This window comes from Psammomys obesus, unplaced genomic scaffold (assembly GCF_907164565.1).
Source record: "Psammomys obesus unplaced genomic scaffold, mPsaObe1.curated_primary_1811, whole genome shotgun sequence".
Classification (NCBI taxonomy): domain Eukaryota; kingdom Metazoa; phylum Chordata; class Mammalia; order Rodentia; family Muridae; genus Psammomys; species Psammomys obesus.
This window is the reverse complement of record NW_026596155.1, coordinates 1,651,198-1,675,069: the sequence shown is the minus strand read 5'-3', so window position 1 is coordinate 1,675,069 and position 23,872 is coordinate 1,651,198. Positions and strand designations below refer to the sequence as shown.

The 23,872-nt window shown below is 43.7% G+C and overlaps 1 protein-coding gene and 1 long non-coding RNA gene across 8 annotated transcripts in view; one reads left to right on the top strand and one right to left on the bottom strand.

Moving 5' to 3' along the window:
* Arhgap24 (Rho GTPase activating protein 24) overlaps positions 1-17,586 on the top strand; it is a 636,889-nt gene extending 619,303 nt beyond the window's left edge. For all 7 annotated transcript variants that reach the window (XM_055594596.1, XM_055594597.1, XM_055594595.1 and 4 more), the window contains 2 exons: positions 11,769-12,846; positions 16,753-17,586. In XM_055594596.1, the coding sequence (XP_055450571.1) occupies positions 11,769-12,846; positions 16,753-16,996 (1,322 nt within the window). In that variant the 3' untranslated portion in view covers positions 16,997-17,586. The remainder of the gene's footprint in view (positions 1-11,768; positions 12,847-16,752) is intronic.
* Positions 17,587-18,952: 1,366 nt separating this feature from the next.
* On the bottom strand, positions 18,953-22,059 carry LOC129667144 (uncharacterized). Its single transcript, XR_008718697.1, has 3 exons — positions 21,931-22,059; positions 20,264-20,319; positions 18,953-19,746 (listed from the first exon to the last, which is right to left on the bottom strand). It is a non-coding gene; the product is annotated as an uncharacterized LOC129667144 (long non-coding RNA).
* Between the last annotated feature and the right edge of the window lie 1,813 nt (positions 22,060-23,872).

Below are 23,872 nucleotides of genomic sequence, written 5' to 3'. Positions count from 1 at the left end.
CAGCCTGACCTTCTGCATTTCACATGTCCTTCTGCATTTCACATGTTTCTTTTCCCATCAGGGCATGATCAAATTCCTCTTTGATCCTCTTCCTATGAGTAAAGGTTGTATCGTGTTCTTAAATCAGGAGTTGCATCATAGCTGCTTATATCTCTGTTTTCTGTTTGTTTGTTTAAAAGTGCCTAAATTATTAGTTCATTAAAAAATAAAATGATATGATTTTCTATTTTTCACTTCTGATGTAGTGTAGAGTTTATCATCTGTTATCTCAAGCTCAGAGCTCGGAGGCTCGGAGTGTCCTCACACTGCTGTGTGGTCATTACACATCTGCAGAGCTCTATTTACCCGCAAAGCTGAAACACTGTGTCCTTCACTTGCTGAACCTCTTGCTCCTCTCCACTGGCCCCAGGAAACATTTTGCTGTCTGTCTCTATGAATCTGATTTTTCGAGGTACCTCATTGAATTAGTTAGATTTCTTTTCATGATGAAATATCTGAGTTTAAAAGCTTAGATAGAAAAACTCAGCTCATGGTTTGAGGAGAAACTCCATAAAAGTTATATGGTGTCTCCTTGCCACCTTCTGCCAATGAGAAGCCTGACAGCAAATTACTTTTCTTTAAATAAAAAGATATAATTCAATATATAAATTCATGAATATGTAAGTAGGTTTTAAGAAGCACGTTCTTTGAGAAGTTCATAGTATATTTTTATTATATCGTTTCCCATCCCCCAACTCCTCCTAGATTCTCCTGCCTTCCTACCCACCCAACTTCATGTTCTTAAGAACAAAACAAAAAGAAAAATACCTCTTTTTTTAAAGTGGACCAAGTGATTTATTACAAAGGCATATTTAACAATACAGCTGCTTAACCATGAATAGGAAAAAGCTGTCCTGTGCCTTGAGTATTTCTATGGAATCTACTAAATAGTGAATCCAAGGCCCCAGAAAGACAGTTAGGTACATGTTTACCATCTTCCTTCCCTTCTACAAGTGTAAGGATTGAGGTTTCTGTGCTGAAAACACTTTTCCTTTTAATTATTTTTTTAATTTATTCACTTTACATCCCAATCTTAGCCCCTTCCCTCATCTTCCCCATCCCACTCTCCCACCCTTTTGCCCTTTATCCCCATCCCCTAATCCTCAGAAAGGGGTAGCCTTCCTCCCTTACCAACTGAACCCACAGACCTAAAGAAGCTAAATAACAAGGAGGACCCTAGGGAGGGTGCTTAATTCTCATTCAGAATGGAAAATAGAGTAGGCACCAGAAATGGCTGAAGGGAGGAAACAGGATGAGAGCCTACCATAGATGTCCTCTAAGAGACTCCACCCAGCAGGGGATTGAAACAGATACTGAGACTCACAGGCAACAAAACAAAACAAAACAAAACCCAAGAACGAACACACACACACACACATACATACATACACACACAAGCTGTCAATGCATACAAAGTCTTTTAGAGCTCTCTGATTTTCTTGGTGGGTCGATGTTAGCTACGTGATGGTCTTCCATGATTGGTCACTAGATTGGTTTTATATGCATAGACAGCCAGTTACATAATCAAATTTCCTATTCTAGCTTCTGGTCTAGTATCTTAATTTTTGAGCAGGGTATAATTGCCATAAATGCACTAATCAAATAAAATAGAATGAGCTGGTTCCCATTTGGTAATCTAACTGACATCTCCCTTGACTAAGTATAAAAAGACATGAAATTCTTTTGAGACTATTGCCATTTTACTAGTCACTAAATACATCATTTTCTTGTGACAGCCAAGTTCTCATGCAGTATACTAGTCTGTGCTTTTAGTATTTATATATTATTTATATTGGAAAGCTATATTTAATTTTCCTAGTTAAATATTTTAAATTATATAGTTTAAATGGACTTGCAATATCTGGAAGTGGAATTGTACACTCTTTAAAAATCTTCCTTTATTCATGTATTCATTAAATAAATATTCATTAAGCAATGATCTTATTCAGTGTTTTGTCATAAGTCTGAAAATAGGAAAATGAATAAAAAAGTTTGCCTGTAGGAAAATTATAGTCTAGCCAGGGCCTTTAATGCACAAACATTTAATTACAATACAGAATGAAAAATAGTATGCACACAATTTGTCACAGGGGCATGACAGCACAGAGTAGGGGTAATAGCCTCTGTTTTAGAGGCTGGGGAAAGAAACACAGATAAAAGGGTAATTAACAGCCATCTACCACAGAAGGAAATGGAGCCATGGGGAAGAAGCTCCATGGGGTAGTCTGTTGGAGGCACTGTAACAGAACACCACGGGCCATGTGGCTTATAAACTACAGAAGGTCAACTTTTTAATGTAATTTTTATTTTTTGTATTAACCACAGGTTATTTACTTTGTATCCCAGCCATAGCTCCCTCCCTCATTCCCTCTCAATTCCACCCTCCCTCCCTTATCTCCTCCATGCCCCTTTCCAAGTTCACTGATAGGGGAGGTCCTCCTCCCCTTCCATCTGACCCTAGCTTATCAGGTATCATTTCTTAAACTCTAGGGATTGCAAAGTCCAAGATCAAGGAATCCAAATACTTCATGTCTGGTGAAGACTCATAGTTCGGTTGACTGACAGCTGTCTTTTGTCTGTGTCCTCACATACCAGAAGGGCACAGGAACTTCTCTGAGGCCCCTTTTATAAGGGCAACGATGCCATTGATGAGGGTTCTATTCTTGGATCCTAATCTGCTGCCTTCAACCTAGTACCATGGCACTGAGTGTCATGAGTTCAGCACTAAGTGTGAGGAGGACACAAACATTTGGCCATAAACTATAAAGAAGACCACAGTGTGTTTAAGGAAACTCTTCAGTCCTTGGTACGGGTCATAGCTATAGGCTGAAGTACTAAGAACTAAGAATACTGGACACAAAAGGCTGCCGTGATCATTGTTCTACTTGACATTCTAGAATAACCCGGGAAAGGAGTGTCAGTAGAAGGTTATCCAGACCAGTCTGTCCTGTGGTCATGTCTGCAGGACACTCTCTGGGTTGCCATAATGGATGTGGGAAGGTCCAGCCTGGAAGTGGTGGCACTGTTACTTTGTTTTGGGTGCTGGACAGTAGAGAAAGCTGGCAGCGCACTGAGCATGCACGCCATGCCTGCCTCCATTTCTCTCTGCGCTTGACTATGGATGTGATAGGACTTTTTGTGACTCCTACTTGACTTTCCTGCTGCGATGGGCTATAACCTGGAATTGTGACCTAAAACAAACCCTTTTTCCCTTTAGGTTGCTTTTGCTGGGGTATTTTAACACAGTAAGAGAAATGAGACCAGAACAACTGTATAATTGCATTTATATGTTAAGTTCCAGCAAAAGTGAAACTGTCATCACAGAAATCACAATAGTGGTTGCCATGGGCAGGAGATGTGGTCAAGGGGTGGACAGCAGAAGGGCACAGGGGAAATTACCCATATCATAATTAGGTACTTTTCCCAGAACTATGTGCACTTGTCATAGCTCACTGGATATCTTTGGACATGGAAAATGACAGCTGTATAGGTTATTTGCTGCAAGAATATAACTTAAAATTATATTGTCTAAAATACTGCCTATGTATCTTTAAAGGAAAATTAAATTTTTAGCCAATGCTTATAAAGGAAACTGCCTATATATATATACATATATATATATATGTATATATATATATGATCTCACAGGCAGTGATTTTAATTTAACCTGCACAAAATGCTATGAGCCAAGAGGGAATTGCTGGTTTGTGCAGCTGGGGGTGGGGGGGGTGATTCCAGAGTTAGCTTAGGCTCTGCATAATAGGCTGATGATTACAGCTGCTGGGACCTTATTGTTGGGGTCTGATAATCTGCATTAGCATCTGAGGAGGGAAAAAAAAAAAAAAAGGGCCCAGAGGAGAGGGAAAGGAAACAGAGCTAGTTCCTGTGGCGGCAGACACACATTACCATCACCACCTGTTATGAAATTTAAGGTCCCTTTGCAGGAGACTAATGCCATTGCTCATCCCAGAGACTAGATGGCCCAGCACACACGAACATTCTGAACCTCTGAGGCTTTTACATGCGCCCTGTCTTGTGGCAGACACGCTTTGTCCTGGATGCCCGAAAGCTCATCTTGAGACAGGAAATTTACAGTCTAGAAAACAGCAAAGTTTCAAATACTAACACTCCAGTGAGGGGAGAAAAGGTTCACAAGCGCCCTCCCCATCAGCTCCCCCAGCCCCGCCCCTTGCCACAAAATGCTAGGCAGAGCCTTATGTAATGGAAGCTATCAACCCTCAAAACTGTGTCTGTCATACAAGCAAGAAGTGGGCCAGTGCCATGCTCATGCCTTCAGTGGTCACGGGGTTAAAGAGCGTTTTAATTCTGCTTTATTTTTATTTCTTGTGTGGCATGTTTATGTCTTAATGTCCGCAGCCATGTTCATGCTGGAAGAGCGTGTCAGATATCCTAGAGCTGGAGTCACGGGCAGTTGTGAGCTGAAACACATGGGTGCTGGTAACTGATCCCTTCACTGCAGAGCCATCTCCCCAGATCAGACCATTTAAATTCATTTGAACATGTTTTTTTTTTTTTTTTTTTTTTTTTTAATTAGGCTCACCGCATTGAAAATGTGACTAAAGCTTCATAGATTAATGACAAACAGAGGTTGCATATATGCCCTACTAAGCATTTTCATTCAGTTTTTTTTTTTTCCTCTCTCCTACACCTTGTTATATAACTGGTAGTGATTCAATAGAAAATGTCTTTGGTTTCCCTGTTACAGCTGGCCTAAATTTGGTTATTAGCATGTCACTTGTAAATTCTAGCATGGGAGTGTGTTAGAACACATGCAGAATTTGGAACCAAAAAAATGAGTATTAGATTTCACCTTTGTCATTACCCATCTGTGTCCCCAAGCAAAGATTCTAACCTTTCCCAACCTCAATTTCTTCTAAAAAGTGTTTCATCCCATTTCATGGGCTTTTTGGAGACTGTGTTTGTGATACACTTAAAATATTTCCACTTACTACAGCGTCTCTCAGACAATGAGAAGTCTTCTAGGAGTCCCAAGAAAGTACAAATTCAGAGTGTGTCCAGGAAGGTCCTGCACTTGTGAACTTGGGGTGTTGTCGCTGTCTCTAGACCATTCGTGCTGCTGTTGTGGGGAAACTACATATAAGCACAAGATCTCATGTCCTACCCAATGACTATTGCATTAGAGCCTGCCTTAAGAACTGTGTGTAATGTTTATAACACAAAACCCCAGAGTAGCTGGCCTAGAGCTACTCTGCTACACTGGAAATAAAAAATTATAAATTAGCTGGGCGCAGTGGCACCTGTCTGTAATCTAGTACTCAGGAGACAGAGGCAGGTGTGTCTGTGTGAGTTAAAGGCTAGCTCAGTCTACACAAGTCCAGGACAGCCAAGGTTACACAGAGAAACCTTGTCTGGAAAAACCTACCCAAAAAAGAAAAAACAATTAAAGTTTTTTGGGTTTTGTTGTTTTTTTGTTGTTGTTGTTATTTTTTAAAATTTTTTTATTTAAAATTTTGTTTCATAGCAATTTCTTTTTTAAAATTTTACTTTATTTTATTAATTACACTTTATTCACTTTGTATCCCCTCATAAGCCCCTCCTTCCTCCCCTCCCCGTCCCACCCTCCTTCCCCTTTGTTCACGCATGCCCCTCCCCAAGTCCACTGATAGGGGAAGTCCTCCTCACCTTCCTTCTGATCTTAGTCTATTAGATCTCATCAGGAGTGGCTGCATTGTCATCTTCTGTGGCCTGGTAAGTCTGCTCCCCCCTCAGGGGGAGGTGATCAAAGAACAGTCTAATCAGTTTATGTCAGAGACAGTCCCTCTTCCCATTACTATGTAACCTACTTGGACACTAAACTGCCATGGACTACATCTGTGCAGGGGTTCTAGGTTATCTCCATGCCTGGTATTTGGTTGAAGTATACGTCTCTGGGAAGACCCCTGTGTTCAAATTTTCTGGTTCTGTTGCTCTCCTTGTGGGGTTCCTGTCCTCTTCAGATCTTACTATTTCTGACTTCCTACATAAGATTCCGTGCACTCTGCCCAACAGTTGGCCATAAGTCTCAGCATCTGCTTTGATAGTCTGCAGGGCAGAGCCTTTCAGAGGCCCTCTGTTGCAGGTTCCTAGATTGTTTCCTGTTTTCTTCTTCTTCTGATGTCCATCCTCTTTGCCTTTTGGGATGGGACTTGAGCATTTTAGTCAGGGTCCTCTCTCTTGATTAGTTTCTTTAGATGTACAGATTTTAGTAGGTTTATCCTATGTTATATGTCTATATGAGTATATACCGTGTGTGTCTTTCTGCTTCTGGGACAGCTCACTCAGGATGATCTTTTCTAGATCCCACCATTTACCTGCAAATTTCATGATTTCCTTATTTTTCATTGCTGAGTAATACTCCATTGTGTAGATATACCACAATTTCTGCATCCATTCTTCAGTTGAGGGGTTTCTGGCTATTACAAATAAAGCTGCTACAAACATGGTTGAGCAAATGTCCTTATTGTGTACTTGAGCTCCTTTTGGATATATGCCTAGGAGTGGTATGGCCAGATCTTGAGGAAGCACTATTCCTAATTGTCTGAAAGAGCGCCAGATTGATTTCCAGAGTGGCTGTACAAGTTTACATTCCCACCAGCAGTGGAGGAGGGTTCCCCTTTCTCCACAACCTCTCCAGCATGTGTTGTCAACTTGAGTTTTTCATCTTGGTCATTCTGATGGTGTAAGGTGAAATCTCAGGGTCATTTTGATTTGCATTTCCCTAATGACTAATGAGATTAAGCATTTCTTTAAGTGTTTCTCTGCCATTTGATATTCCTCTGTCGAGAATTCTCTGTTTAGCTCCGTTCCCCATTTTTTAAATTGGATTACTTGGTTTGTTGCTTTTCTGCTTCTTTAGTTCTTTATATATACAGTATATGAGTCCTCTGTCAGATAAAGGGTTGGTGAAGATTCTTTCCCAATCTGTAGGCAGTTGTTTTGTTTTGATGATGGTGTCCTTTGCTTTACAGAAGCTTTTCAGTTTCATGATGTCCCATTTATTGATTGTTGCTCTTAGAGCCTGTGCTGTTGGTGTTCTGTTCAGGAAGTTTTCTCCTGTACCAATGAGTTCTAGGGTATTCCCCACTTTTTCTTCTAACCGATTTAATGTGTCTGGTTTCATGTTGAGGTCTTTGATCTACTTCAACTTTAGTTTTGTGCAGGGTGATAAGTATGTATCTATTTGCATTTTTCTACATGTAGATATCCAGTTAGATCAGCACCATTTGTTGAAGATGCTATCTCTTTTTCATTGTATGGTTTTGGCATCTTTGTCAAAGATCAGGTGTCCTTAAGTATGTGGGTTTATTTCTGAGTCTGTTGATGTTGAGAAAGATTAATGATCAGTGGCTGTTAGACCCTTTGTTACTGATGTTGGCTGTGGTAGTGTGTTTGTGTGCCTGGCTACTTCTAGTTTGGCTGTAGTGAGGTTATTTATTTCCTTTGTTTTCCTGAGAGTAGTTAGTTTTCTTGATTTGTATTTTTCCTTCTGTTATCTTCTGCAATGCTGGATTTGTGTGTAGGTATGCTTGGAATTTGTTTTTGTCATTGAATATCTTATTTTTTCCGTCTATGAGGACTGAGAGTTTTGCTGGGTATAGAAGCCTAGGCTGGCATCTGTGTTCTCCTAGGGTCTGCATGATATCCGTCCAGGCCCTTCTGGCTTTCATAGTCTCTGTTGAGAAGTCAGGTGTGATTCTGATGGGTTTCCCATTATATATTACTTGGCCTTTTTTCCGTCCAGCTTTTAGTATTTTTTCTTTGTCCTGTATACTTACTGTTTTGATTATTATGTGGCAGGAGCATTTTCTTTTCTGGTCTAATTTATTTGGGTGTTCTGTAGACCTCTTATATTCTTATTGGCCTCTCCTTTAAGTTGGGGAAATTTTCTTTAATGATTTTGTTGAAAATATTTTCTGGGCCTTGGAGCAGGGAATCTTCTTTTTCCTCTATTCCTATTATTCTTAGGTTTTTGTCTTTTTATGTTGTCTTGAATTTCTTGGACGGTCTGTGTCAGAAATTTTTTAGATTTAACATTTTCTTTGACAGATACATCTATTTCTTCCATTGTATCTTCCACACCTGAAGATTCTTTCTTCCATCTCTTGTAGTCTATTGGTTATGCTAACCTCTGCAGTTCCTGTTTTCTTCCCTAAGTTCTTTCTCTCCACAATTTCCTCCATTTGTGTTTTCTTTAATTTTTCCAATTCTATCTTCAGATCTTGAGCCGTTTTGTTGATTTCCTTCACCTGTCTGACTGTATTTTCCTGCTTTTCTATCATTTCCTTCAGCTGTTTGTTTAAACAATCCTCTGTTTCTTTTATTTCATTCAGTGATTTAAGCATTTCCTCTCTAAAATCCACAAACTGTTTGGCTGCAACTTCCTGTATTTCTTTACGGATGGCCATAATCTGTTTGAGTTTATCTTCCTCTAGGTCTTTACGTATTTTATTTGTTTCCTCTGTTATCCTCTTCATGAGCATAGATGTTAGGTCATCTTCTTGGATTTCAGTTATGCTGGAGTGTTCTGGGCTACTTGCCCCTGGGTAACTGGGTTCTGGAGATGCCATATTGCTCTGTTTTTTGTTGGTTGAGCTTTTACGCTGGCCTCTACCCATTAGGCTATCTTAGGTGTTTGGGGTTAGTTTCTGGTGGTTCCTGGAATCCTGTGGTGGAGAGAATCCCTTGTCAGAAAGATGGTTTTTCCTGAAGGAAGCCTTCTCAGCTTTTTGGGTATAGTCACTGGATGGCCAGTGTTTTTCAGGAGTTGCCACTGCTCACCTCAGGCATAGAGAACTGAGTGGTAACTGTGGTCCTTGTTAGTCAAGAGGGTTCTCCTCTCACCCGGAGAAGTCCTGAAGACAGCTGCCCTGCTTCTGGGTTTCTTGCTGTAAATTTAGTGATCAGCTGCTGTAACCTGTGTGTCCCGTGGTTTGGTCAGTTTTGTTATGGGTAACTGGTTGCCCCTTGGAGCAGTATCTGGGGGTTGATCTCAGGGATTCTGGGCTTTTGTAGGCCTGAGGTTGGGGCTCTATGCCCCAGTACCCAAGCGGTAATCTGTGGCGAGTGAGTACCGCTCTCCTGGTAACAGCAGGCTATCTGGGGCACAGCAGGTCCCTGGGTTGGGCCAGTCTGCGGGACCTATTCCAGGGATATACTGGGTGGCCTAAGTCCATCCCCTTTGCTTCGTTCCCTGTGAGGATTTCTCCCGACAGTGACTCCCAGTCTCTGGTGCCCTGGGGCGCACAGCTCTGTCTGTGCCGGAGAGCTGGTGCACAGCAACTGTCTGTGCCTGCGGCTGGAGCCCAGTTCAGTGATGGCGACTCGTACCCACAGGTCTGCGAGACTTATTCCAGGGAAAGACTGGGTGACCCAAGTCAGTGCCATTTCCTTCCTTCCCTGTGGGGTTTTCTCATGACTGGGACTCCCAGTCTCTGGTGTTTTTGTGCCCACCGATCAGCCTGGGAAGGTGATCAGGACACACAGGCGTGTGGCTCTGGTCTGGCGACCTAGTGCCTGCGGGACCAGGGATTTCTTCCGGGTTCTGGCTGGGTGACCTGAGCATGGACCCGACTGATTCCCACGCCGTGGGGATTTCCTCTCACCTGAGAAACATGATCGTTGTTGTTTGAGGGCCCAGAGTTCAGTCTCTTGGTTGCTTTACGGAAAATGTTGTCCTGCTCCTCAGACGCAGTGTTCTCCTGGCGCCGCCATCTTGTCCCGCCTCCAATTAAAAGTTTTAAGCCATCATAAAAATAGTATAAAGAACATGGTCGAATGTGACAGTTTTCTTATTTAGACTGAATCTGGGTATTTAGTGAAGTATGGCTTTCAGCGAACAGGCAGCATGGTCGCTTGCTGGGCAGCTGTTCTCAGCTCAGTCAGCTGACTAAAAGCATTCTAGTAACTATGGTGTTTGGACTTCCTCGGTCAGCTCTGTTTTTCCAGTGGATCAGTAAGACTTTTGTCTCCAAATGTCTCTCTCTTTTTTTTTTAAGGCAGAGTGGTGTTTGTTTGTTTTTTTTAAAGATCTATTTTATTATTTGTACAACATTCTGCCTGTACACCAGATCTTACTGTAGATGGTTGTGAGCCACCATGTGGATGCTGGGAATTGCACTCAGGACCTTTGGAAGAACAGTGAGTGTTCTTAACCTCTGAGCCATCTCTCCAGCCCCAAATATCTCTTTTTTGTTGTTGAGAAGTGAATGTTTATTAACGTGCAGAAAACTTGAATGTGATTCTCCTTCGTCTCTGCTTCTGTGTTGTTGTTGAGTGTGCTTTCATAACGATTCTGTGAAGACAGCTCTTGAGGCCTATGTACTGAGTGCTTGGACATGAGTAGATCGAGATTTGTTTACATGTCTGGAGCCAGTAAGATGCTTTATGTCGGTCAAGTGGTTGTGTGCACCTGCTGAGCCAAGTCAACACCCTAGGCCTGCAGTTCACGAGTTCTCTCAGTCTGCTTGTGCTTCAAGGTCAGTCAGAGGAAAGAGCACGCAGGCTTCTTCTTTCCAGAGCGTGAACATACCCTTAGGTGGGACTGTTGCCATCCAGACTGCCAGAGGTGTATGAAGCACTCCACAGTTTCATTCACAGGGTTATCCTTAAATATTTGCGTTGGTGTAGTGTGTGTCTTCTGAACTGCTACCCATTGCTTCAGACGGAAATATGTGTTTTACATGCTTTGCACTAATGTAATTGGGAAGAGGCTTTCTACCCAAAGTGAGCTCCTAATCAGAACACGAGAGTCATCTTGTGAATGGAGTGGTCAGGGGTGAAACCAGAGAGGTCACGTGATGGCAATTCTCAGTGTGCTGCAGCTTTGGGGGTTGCTTCCAGCATGGCCCTGTCTGTTGCAGTGGCTGTCAGCCTGTAGATCGTCACAGGGACTGAGGGGGTTGTTAGTTCCAGGGCACACATAGCCATCTGTATCCAAGCAACTTACAACAGCATGCAGTCGCTGCCTCTGTTGACATTTCTCCAAAATGCATCAATTCTTTAATTTCCAGAATTCTGAAAAGGTTGATTCTGAAAAATATTGTTAGTGCTTTTATAGAAAAGAGGATGTTTAGAGGTCCTCCCTGCACCATTCCAGCCACTGTCCCTTAGCCCTAAATCTTTTTTTTTTTTAATGACAAAATTTACATGGAACTTCATTGTCTTGTTATATTAAGAAGATAGACCATGGACATGCCATAGATGATGTAAGGTTCTATTTAAATATACTACTACAGCAATAGCGATGGCTTGAGGCAACTGTCAGACCAGAGATAAACACGGCATCTCCTTAAACATTTCTAATACTGAAGATGTTAAACTTGCAATAAATGGTGTACACTGAATAAAGCCCAGGTTATGACATACAGAACTCTGAATTCAGGGCCAGCATCTGTCTCATGTGTATGTATATATGTTAACTTATATGTGCACATGTCTGTCTCTCTCTCTACACACACACACACACACACACACACACACACACACGTTTGTTTCATAATCTAGCAAAGCTACAAAAAAACAAAGTACTTGGCAGTTCATGAAACAAACCAGATACTCAAGAAACTCTAGCTTCTATCACTAATAAACTCATGAAGAAATTGGTTACTATTGGTAATGTGAATAGTAAGTTCTTTCATCAAGAGTCCAATTCAAAATGGGAAACGAATCCAGCTGCCTCACTCACCTCGCTTTATTTCCTCTGGTCACAGGCACTGTGGTGGTCCAGCAGCTGATGTCAGTGATGATCAGCAAACATGACTGTCTCTTCCCCAGAGACGCAGAACTGCAAAGCAGGCCCCAGGATGGACTGAGTGGCAACAACAACGAGGGTCCTAAGAAAGCCACGATGGGCCAGTTACAGAACAAGGAGAACAACAACACCAAGGACAGCCCCGGCAGGCGGTGCTCCTGGGACAAGCCTGAGTCCCCCCAGAGAAGCAGCATGGACAACGGCTCTCCCACAGCTCTGCCAGGCAGCAAGGCCAACAGCCCAAGGAACAGCATGCAGAAGCTGGACGTGTCAAGGAGCCCCCCTCTCATGGTCAAAAAGAACCCAGCCTTCAATAAGGGCAGTGGGATAGTCACCAACGGTTCGTTCAGCAGCAGCACAGCAGAAGGCGCCGAGCAAACCCAAACCACCGCTACCGGGACTTTACAAGCCAGAAGGACCTCGTCCCTGAAGAGTTCTGGTACCAAAATGGGCACCCACAGTGTGCAGAACGGCACCGTCCGCATGGGTATTTTGAACAATGACACGCTAGGGAACCCCTTGAACGGTCGAAGCATGAGCTGGCTGCCCAACGGCTACGTGACCCTGCGAGATAACAAGCAGAAGGAGCAAAGCGGAGAGTCGGGCCAGCACAACAGACTGTCCACCTACGACAATGTCCACCAGCAGTTCTCACTGATGGCCCTTGATGACAAGCACAGCGTGGACAGCGCCACCTGGTCCACCTCCTCCTGCGAGATCTCCCTCCCCGAGAACTCCAACTCCTGTCGCTCCTCGACCACCACCTGCCCAGAGCAAGACTTTTACGGTGGGAACTTTGAGGACCCCGTCTTAGACGGGGCCCCGCAGGATGAGCTGTCTCATCCGGGGGACTATGAGAACAAGAGTGACCGCAGGAGCGTGGGTGGCCGCAGTAGCCGTGCCACCAGCAGCAGCGACAACAGCGAGACGTTTGTCGCCAACAGCACCAGCAACCACAGCGCGCTTCACAGCTTAGTGTCTAGCCTGAAACAGGAAATGACCAAGCAGAAGATCGAGTACGAGTCCAGGATAAAAAGGTGAGGCCCAGAAGTCCATGTTACCGGAGGGTGACAGCAGCTCCCTGCGTCTCACTGAGCTGTGTGGGACAAAATATGCTTGCTCAGACGGGCTGAGCTCCGTCCTCCCTGACCGTTTGCCAGGAGTGGAATGTTGGGGGAGTGGGGTTCTGGAGCTTGGAATTCTTAATGGGAAACCTTTAAAAGCTCTCCCTCAAAAGCACAATAGAAGTCACCGAGTCTTGTTTCTGACACAGAATAAGGGCCTCTTCAATGAGGACAGGGCAACAGCCTGTTGCTGGTAAGTTTAGAACTGAAGTAAAACCAAAACTTGGGTAAAATGTTAGGATGAAACTTAGAAAGCAAACGAATGCTTCATTGCATTTTTCAGCCATTTAATTCTGAGAGAGTATCAAGTGTTTTGTTTGGTTTCGTTGTCTTTTCTTCTCTCCGCCCCCCTCCTAGCCCCTCCTAGCCCCCAGACAGGGTTTCTCTGTGGAGCCTTGGCTCTCCAGGACTTGATCTGGCTTTGAACTCACAGATACACTTGCCTCTGCCTCCCTGAGTGCTGGGACTAAAGGTGTGTGCCACTATACCCGGCTGAGAGATTATGTTTTATCTCAGACTGGAAAGAATCTGATGTGCTCTTAGAGGGGACAGGGACAAGGTGACGTAGGACTCCCTGGGCTCATTTTTAAGCCCTGGCTTTTACTCTGAAGTTGGAATCTGTGGAAATGGACGAACAGCTGATTAACATGGGCAAATGAGGCCTAAGTGCGGTGCAAGCTACACTATTATGAGAATATGGTTATGTTCAAGATCTTTTTCATAGCAGTTTACACTCTCCCGTAAACGGCCAAGGCACAAATTCGGCTTAACAGCTCCCTTGGGGAAGCCGCCTGGATGAGCTAAAGGCCAGTGGCTGCACTCTGCGCCCACTGTAACTCTCGAACATCAGGTGTTCCATTGATAGTGCAGTCCAGGACTCAGACAAAGCCTTATGCTCGAGGACCTGAAGATCCCCAAATGCTGCCATGGTCATGGGAATCAGAAAGTTGGGGTTTACGCTCTCTCAGTGTAGAGCATCAAATGCTGGGAGATGCAGGGCCGAGGTTTAGGGTACCACAAGGCACTGGGGCACTTGGGCCCCAGGTCCAAGCTATGTTCCTTGGAGAACCTCTTTATGAAGAGCTTGCTGGGATCCTCATGTGATGACAGGCTCCAAACCCCACGGTTAGTTATGAGATTATGTGATGTGATATATACATAAATATCTTGCAAAGCTGATAGATGATAAATAAACGGATGATATATACAGCTGACTTTAATGTATTGTAATGAGTTTTCCATCTGCTGATTAATTACTAGACAAAAGATAGCATACTTTCATAAGCTATGGATAATTAAGTATAAATTAAAGTACTACTTAGGAGACTGGAAAATTACTTCCCGTGCCAAAATCTTTTTGTGAGCTTTGAAAGAAAATGAGATTTTGAAATTTTCTTATGGTGCTGAAATAATAGATGATATTAATAAGAGATTGTCATCTCATAGGGTCATTCCTTCCCAGGAATTCCGTAATAGATTTGTATTCTGAGATCTACATGGCACTTCAGGCAGCTTGACAAACATCAGAACTTTCAGAGAGAGTGTCATTTCCGGGACCCAGGCCTCTGAGCTTCCTCCCTGACTGGCAAGCCAAGGGAGCGGCTGGCTGAGGCTGCAGCACACCCCGGGCGAGGGGTGGGCAAGGGGCAGTGTTCTTCTTACCTTCCAGCCATTGCTGTACAGAATTCGACTTTCCTCTTCACATTCTTTTTTAACTCCCCTCATCAATATTATGGATGGAGAGAGAGCAACCGCAGACAGATGAGTGGGGGAATATTTCACTTTGTCTATCGATCAATGAGATGTGCTGTTTTTAGCTTCAAACATGTGTTTACTGCCCTTGCCTGCCCCCTCCCATTGGTTGCCAACCTTATGTTCTTAGGAAACTCTGACTTGTACTTAAAGAAAATCATTTGTATGACATCAGTTATTTAACTTGATGAACCTATTCTCTTATGAGTTTGGGATAATGTATAGAACTGTACTTATAATTGGATATAACCCTAACATATAGCTACATCAGACTACTTAAATCTACAATTCTCTGATTTTTCTACACAAGTAGAAATTTCGAGAAAGTTATCTTAAAGTCTCGTAGCATTGTTCTGAGCTTGTCCATTTATCCTTCTGGTTCTGCTGTGTTTTGAGTTGAATGACTTAAGGCTCCTCAGCCAGATGAATAAATGGTTAGGATCATTTATGTCCTTGTTGAATTGATCCTGTGATAATTAAATGACTGTCTCCGTGTGGGACTCCTCTTAACAGCAGGAGCAGGGGCTGCCTCTGGCCCTGACGCCTGCCTTTGGATCCCTTTCCCCTACGTGGGCTGCCTTGTCTAGCCTCAAGAGATGTGCTCAGTCCTACTGCAACTTGATATGCCCGAGCAGTTGATCTCTATAGGAGGTCTCTCCTTCTCTGAGGAGAAAAAGGGGGGCGGGGAAGGTATGTGGGAGGGACTGGGAGGACGTAAAGTAAATAAATTAATTAATAGAATTAATATTTTTAACTTGGCAAAATGTACATGACATGAATTTATAAAATTATCCGTCATTTCTATGAGTTTGTTTTCAGGGAATTCCTTTTCATTTTATGCATAGTCCTTTAGCTTCCTGGAAGTTTTACACAAATGCCTGACACAGGGCGTATTAAGACTGTTTCTGTAAGGGTTATCTCACTTGGTATTTAAATTTCAGTTTTTCTAACATATTTACTCCAAAAATCATTTTAGAGAATATAAGAATGTATCTGAGTGACAGACAGCACACTTCCAACCTCTTAGGTAAAAATTTGATCAAGGGCTGCAAATAGCCTTCTAAAAAGGATTTTATTTTGTTCTGTTTTGTTTGGGGATTCAAGTTACTTATAAAGGGAGGCTAGCTTCACATTCAGTTTTTTAGCTGATCAAATATACAGATTGCATATAAGGCTTTTCTTTTTTAAAATAAAAAATAACTGAAATCTTAATTTTTAGTTACTCTTAAAGTAATCTAGTTTTTAAGTTCCACTGGGCTTGAATGAGATGTAATGCTTCAGTTCAGAAAATAATTATGCAAGTCAGCTGTCACAAATATATGCCACAGGGGACATAGTGTCAATACTCCTCTTAAAATAACAAATAGACAAATGCACAGGAAAAAAATAGTCTCTTCTAAAGAAACTACCTTAAATTCTATACTTATCAAAAACAAAGTTGTAAGAAAACGAACTATCTACAACCTGTGGGAGATTAACAGCTTGGAAAAACAATGAAAATAAGTGCTAGCAAGCTCCATGGTGGGTCACATGACCAGAAAGTAGAAAATGGGATTCTTATTCAGCTTAGGCCACTGCTACCCCCCTACCTAGGAAGCAGGTTACCAGTGGTCCTTTCGTCTAGGAGGACTACATCCTCTGGAAAAGTCTATTCTTAGCAGCCTAATAATGATTGCTGCTGAAGCATTTTCCTTAGATAGAAAGTCATGTGATTGTCCTTCTCCTCCTTCCACCTCATCCCTACCTATTCAGTGAAGTCATCCTGCCACCGTGCACAGGAGGCTGCCCCTGCCTCTGCCACTCTGGGCCACATTTACTATCAAGTGACAACCAAGCCCTTCACAGAGGTGTCCTAGCAACTCATGACCATGGTGATAAATCCCAGCAGCAAACAGTAAATCAATAACACTGAGTAAAACCTTATTGGGTATGGCTTTGGTGGGTTGGCAGGGCTCATCTCCATTTTCAAAGTGCTGTAGACAGTTTAGAAAATAGATCTCACTCTCCATCTCACATTCAGAGACATAAAATTCACCTGTCTCTCATCCCCCTTCTCACCCTCCGCAGCTTAGAACAGCGGAACTTGACTTTGGAGACAGAAATGCTGAGTCTCCACGACGAACTGGATCAAGAGAGGAAAAAGTTCACCATGATAGAAATCAAGATGAGAAATGCTGAGCGGGCGAAGGAGGATGCGGAGAAAAGGAATGACATGCTGCAGAAGGAGATGGAGCAGTTCTTCTCCACCTTCGGGGACCTGACGGTGGAGCCCAGGAGAAGCGAGAGGGGAAACACCATTTGGATCCAGTGAGCCGCTCGCTTCGGTCCCCGGCGGCTGGAGGGAGGACTCGGGGGACTTGGGGGCAAACAGTGTCGGGGGAAAGCGTGGGATCAGATGGCTGGTCTGTGTAGAGCTTCATCTGGTATGGGAATCTCACTTACAGACATCACTATCCATAACCACAGTGTGTACCAAAGTTATATCACGCTCCATAACGCTACTGTCGAGTGTTACAACTGGATATGTGTATAGAGAGTAGTTTTTAAAACGTCAGCTAAGAATAAGAAGCATAGCTCAATGATTATTTTATTGCAAGTCCTGTATTTAAATGTTGAATCAATATGTTGTTGGAATTTAGCTTGCATTCAAGCTCCGCCCCTTGCACTTAACATAAGCTATTTTTGGCATTCGTGTTATCATCCGCTTATTTTATAGATCAATATTTTTATTTCCCCTTTTGTTGAGGAAATGAAGATAAGAAGAAATATAAATATATAAATATATATAAGAGGAGTTATTAAAGTCAAGAGAATACTTTGTGGCTGTGCTGTTTGTGCCAATAGACCTTGCCATGACCAAAAAGAGAAATGTAAAAGAAAGTTTTATAAAATATAGTAGAATCACCCGGTACCTGTCAATGGTTCTTTAACTTCTTCGGTTTGGGCTAGGGAGGTGGGTCAGTGAATATGAGTGTTTGCCATGTACGCATAAAGACCCGAGTTCAGATACACTGCACCATGTAACAATCCAGACGTAGCTACATACCTCCTGAACTGGGCGTGGAGGAAGCTTGAGGTTGCTGGACAGTCACCCAGTTGTGTGAACCTTTTTCCGTGGAAACACACAGTGAAAGTCCCCACAGGGAACTGATGCCAGGTCAAAGGAATCATTCTACCAAAACACACCTTGGTGAACCAGACAACTCACCAGGGTTATATATGGGGGGGAGGTGTCCGGGGTTGCTTACAGGAGCATGGACAATGGAGGCAGAAGTGCTGCGCGACTGAGAAACCCCCCCCCCCCCGTCCTCTCCCGCCTGAATACACCTCCTGAAAGCTGGATCCCCGGAGCTCTCTGCACAGCACGCAAATAGCTCAGCAGGGTCAAGGGACTCTCTCCTCACAGTCTTTATGTTATATAATCTTGGAAATGGAGGGGCTGAAATGAGTTCCAGGGACTTCCTGGAACTTGTGAATTATTCACTTCCTGAGCCTCAGTGAGACTCCCTCTAGGAAGGAAAGGTTCATTGCTGTGGAACGCCAGCCAACCTGAAAAACAGCAAGCTCAGGTTTGCTAAGAGGCATTGTCTCAGTGGACTAGGGTAGGGCCTGACACCTTCCTCTGCCTCTACCTACATGGGCGCTCAAACACACACACACACACACACACACACACACACACACACACCTTAACACTGCCATTCATTTGTTTGATGATCTGATACAAGGAGGCTGAAGCTCTGTTGGAAAGTCCTCCTCCCACTGTGCTGAGAGATCCAGAGGCAAAGCTCTCTCTTGCAGGCTGCACCATGTTGGGAAGGAGTGGAGAAGAACTGCATTTTCTTGTCCTCCTGAAGTAGCTCTCTATTCTTGCTGCCTGCTAGAGGATCTCCATGCACCCTTAAAAGGCTGGGAAGCAATGCATGATCATAGGAGTCCAGCTCCTTCCCTCAGACCTGCCAGCAGATGAGTGAGCTGCCTGTGCCTCTCCCAATCAACCAGTAGAATGCCTGCCACTCTGTGTCTTTCTCTCACTCAGGCTATGGTTGTTTGGGATTTTCTCTGCAGCACAGCTGAGTCTCTAGCAAGGTGATAAGAAAGGGGACCAGGAGGACTAAAGAATCATGTGAAAGAAAGAATGTATTTTTCTTATTTTATAATACCATTTCTCTTAGTATTTATTTAAAAATGCCATGCACACAACCAATCTTAGATCCAATAGGCTTTATTGGATGGAAAGAGAGAGAGAGAAGGAGAGAGTGAGGCATCATAGGGGGAGGGGAGAGAACTCCCCAACAGAGAGAAGGGAAGAGCAGGAGAGCTAGAGAGTAAGAGAGCAAGAGAGAGACAAAGTGACAAGTTGGTCTTTTATGGAGTAACTGAACCACTCCTGCCAGGTACAACTACCTGGCGGGTGACACATGATGACATCAGAGTTTGCTAGGGAACCCAGAAGCAGGCTGCCTAAATACTAACATTCCTCCCTTTTTATTTAATTTAAAAATGAGGCGCTTGGGCTGCTTCCCATGTGAGGCAAGTTAAAGTATATAATTGGTGGTTTATTGGAAGCAGCTCTTGGTCACTCTGAAAGGGGGTAAGAGAGATGAAAAAAGTAAGAGCTTCAAAATGTCCAGATTACATGAGGGGGAGGAGGGGAAGCCCCTGCCCTGGAAAGTTCAGAATTAGAGGGTGGGGTTGCCAGCCATGCCCAGATAGGGACTGAGGAATGCTGGGAGTGCCTGGAGCTTTTGGTCCTGGGCCTGAAGCACACCATTTAAGCCTTTTGTTGATAACAAGTGGATCACGGGTGAAGAAATCAATCACCTTTAGCTACTTCCTGCTGACACTAGGGCAGCGATAGGGAGGTCAAAAGGCTGAAATGTTGGCCATGTCCAGGAACGTAGACTGTTTTAATGCTCTCCAAGGTCTGTGAGAACCTCTGTGTCTGGGAGTGGAAGTGCAGGTCCGGCTTGATGCAGTCTTTGAGGTTGGCCTGGGGCACCTGTGGTAGGTGCTTTGGTGCTGTCTTGGATGTAGGAAACACCTGGGTCTGGCAGGGTACTGGAACGTACATATAGGCAGAAGACAAAGTAGGTTACAGAGAAAATTTTCTTAGGTGTACATTACTTTTAGGTGTATGTTTGAAACTTTTTGGGAGAGCGAACAGAGACAGAAGAAGAGACTTGAACTTAGGAATCTCCATTTACCTGATCGCTGACAGTAATTTAAAAGATTTTGCTTTGGATCTATCATCTAAGGAAATTGAGGCCAAGTTTGGTTACAAAAGTATGTAAGCCTAGAGGCCCCCAAAGTGGACTCTAAGTGTGAATATAAAATTATTTAGAAGACATCTCAGAGGAGAGCCTGGGTATATGTGGAAGACACAATTTCCATGGGTAAAGAGAGAAAAGTCAGTTCAGCTGGTCTTTGGGGCCTCCCCACAAAGTACAGGAGAACCAGAGGTACGCAGGCACAAGTGGGCAAAGTAGGCCATCACAAGCAGTGCTGGGGGCCACAGGTGGGTCCCCAGGCCTGGCTTACCTAATGCTGTGAGGGCAGGTCCTGAGGCCTGGCTTACCTAATAGTGAAGTCCAGCACTAGTGGAGCAATCCTGGAAGACCTGAGCAGATGAGGCTGTCGGAGAGAAAAAGTTCTGTTGTGGGCCACACAGGCGTCTGAGTGGCCGCCAGAAGAGGGGCGGGTACGTTCAGCAGCATCAGTGGCAGGCAGAAACAGGTTAAGCCATCATGAGAGGAGCAGATGAGGGCGCGAGAGAAAGATTTCCTGTGGGCAGGCATGTGAAGAGGGATTCTAGCATGTCTAAACATTACTAGAAGAGCCTTCCCGGGTTTCAGCACCAAATATTAGTGTTTACTTAAAAATGCCATGCACACAACCAATCTTAAATTCAGCGAGTTTTTTTTGGAGAGATGGAGAGAAAGAGAGGAGAGAGTAAGACATGATAGGGGGAGAGGGGGCTCTCCAACAAAGAGAGGGAAAGAGTAAAAGAACAAGAGAGAGACCAAGTGGCAGGTTGGTTCCTTTATGGAGCAACTGAGCCATGCCTGCCTGGTGCAACTAGCCGGCCAGCCACACATGATTATATCATAGCTTGCTAGGCAACCCAGAAGCCAGCTGCCTAAATACTAACAATTTCCCCTAATGAAAATACGCTTGTTCCTAATAATTTTTAAATGTTAAATATGTAAAGGTCTATCTTGGACAAACAGGTGAAGATTAGCAATATTAACTTTCTAGAAAACTCCAGCACTCTTTGAGGTTACTGCTTTAGGAAAACAATTATTTTCACTAAAGTGAGGCAATGGTTAGGGAAGGCTAGTGATAGGGTAGGAACCTCACACTAGAATCAAATGTCGAAAAGGACATGACTATAAATAGCAGACTGTTTAAGCTTGTAGAATTTGCATTTTTGGAAATGATGTTTTTGTGTTTTCTGAAGATACAGTCTTGGTACCATGATTCCAGCTTGTATTAATCTTCCCACTGGGTAAGTTTGTGTGGTCATTTGATATCAGCCAGTATTTCTGTAGCAAGAACTGCTTTTGTCTTTTATATTTTGCCTTTTGCTTTTCTATGTCCACAACCAGATATCTCCTAAGAAATCTCATAAGAAATCCAGCTATGTCATAAGAAATTCAGAGCCAGATTAAGTAAACTCCAGATCAGAACCCTCCTGCTGTTCCTTGGCACTCTTTCCGGCTTGTATGTCAGTTTGGAAAAGCCTCAAACGCTACGTGATGAGACATTAAAACACTAAGGTCAGGCTATCAAAATGCCTGGGTTGGCTCAACTTGTCTGCAGTTTGCCGACCATTGTTGAATCTTCCGTGCATAACTCACTCACGCTGCAGAGTTCGAATAATACAAGTATTACCCATATAGCCTTGCTCTGTGATTTCAGTGACAAGCTGAGCCCTATGATAGCTGTGCAGGAAGAACACTACATGAATGTTAACTGTTAACGGATATTTATCTTGTTCTGCTCTCCAGATGATTTCTCTGTTGCCTCCACTTTACTGATGGTAACCTAGTAACTTGCTCCTCTTTTTGGTGTTGCTAATCTTTGGCGAAAACATCCTGCTCTGTTCTGGTCTCTTCACTCTGCCCCCATTGTGTCCAGGCTGCCTTGCTAAGTCATCCTCTGACCATAGTTTGTCACTAGTGTGGAAGGCTTTGACCAACACACACACCATCCTTATCTCTTACCAACTCCAGTAACACTCACCAGTCACTTCATGCTTGGGAAGCTTCCTGCCCACTGTTGCTATGGTCTTGTTTGCTTTCTTTCTGGGTGGCATAGTCCATATTTTTGAGAGCCAAATCATTGGTAGTTCTGTTAGCACAGGCAAAGAGTGAGCTGGGGGAAAGGACCGATTATCAAAATGACAGTTTAAAGCTTTCAAATACTCACATTTCAGAAAGCAACCTTCAAAATATACCTCATGCTTAATTAAAGATAAGCCCTAACCAAAGCTCAAGACTGCAAACTGGCCACAAATCTAATGGGTGAACTGATAAGAATAAATCCAATCCATCCTCTCATGGCCCAAGCTACCCAAAGCTTAGATACAAACTCACAATAACTAAACTTGGTCAACCATCTCCTATCTTAAGTCCTTTCTTGAACTTGGGATCACTTGGAGTAGCTTTTAAGTGACTGCAAAGTTAAAGCCAACAGTAATAGAATGTGGTTAATTATGTCTTCCTTAGTTGGCCTGAGAAGGTGAAATCTTACTTTATTCCCAAGGCACAGGCCAACTGGGACAGAACATCATGCTCATATCCACCTCAGTGTAAGGCTCAGCAGACACAAATGAGGTGCATGGTGTTGTGTTCTCAAGTGAATCTTCCTACTTCTATCTTGTTAAAGCCTTCTAACCCCTTTATCTGGACTCCACTTTACCCTTCTGGAAGGTGTTCTAGAGTTGTCCCTAATCTCACGCAGCCTCATCCAGAGACTAAAGTGGTTCTCCCATGTGGTAGCAGTTTTCGGTGAAGTCCTCTAGAATCTCAAACAGAAAATTCTCTTTTTGTGTCTAACTTCTGTATAGCTCTTTTCTACATCTTCTCTCCTCCCTATCCCACACTGAATAAGAATCATCTTAGGAGTCAACAAGGTAGAGAGGAAAACAGCACAAAAGAGAGCCCACAACAGACCTGAGCTGGCTTCTCAACCTCTCTCAGGCAGGACACCAGGAAGGAGAAGTCACTGACCTTGTCTCAGCTGGGGGTGTCACCTGTGATTTGGAAATAGCTCTTAAAAAGAACTGGCCATCTCACTCACAGCTCAGCTGCTGCATGGACCATCTTAAGTAAACATGATGTTGTTTTCTTGGCCTTTAATTTCTCACCTTCCACAGTTGATGCTAAATACAAGGCGGGCACAAAAGTAAAATTCATTGATGGCAATATAGTAACCCCCCTAACCATTCAGCTTTTAACTCTTGAGGGGTGCCTTGCTAACGGATCACAGTGCCAGGTGTCATGGATAACATGAGCATCATAGCCTCCTGGTTTTCAGCTGAAAGCTGAGAAGACATCTACTATAAGCTGGTACAAGAATGAATTGGAAATTAGTAAGCTTGAAATTAATAGTTGGGTAGTATAAAAAATTGTTTGTGCGGCTAGAGAGATGACTCAGCACTTAAGAGCACATTAAATAATGTTTTTAAATATAATTGCTGAAGAATAATATCGAGGGGCCAAGATGGCGGCACCGGGAGAACACGGTGTCTGAGAAGCAGGACAACACGCTCCGTGCAGCGACCAGGAGACTGAACTCTGGGCCCTGAAACAACAGCGATCGACCATGTTTCCCAGGTGAGGGGAGGCTCCCACGGCATGGGAATCGGTCGGGTCCACTCTTGGCTGCCCAGCCAGAACCCAGAAGAGAACTCCGCTAACGCGGGCTCTGGGTCTCCGGGCTGGTGCCGCAAGCCTGCTTGTCCCGATCACTTTCCCAGGCTGATTGGTGGGCACAAGGGTGCCTTAGGCTGGGAGTCCCACTCGCAAAAAAAACCCACGGGGAAGCAAAGTTGCCAGACTGGTCACGGGTCACCCAGTCTTTCCCTGGAAGGTCTCTCCGACCACGGCGGGTACCTGCCTCCATCACAACTGAGCTCCCGCCGTGGGCGGATAGCAGCTGCGTGCCTAACTCAAAATTCCTA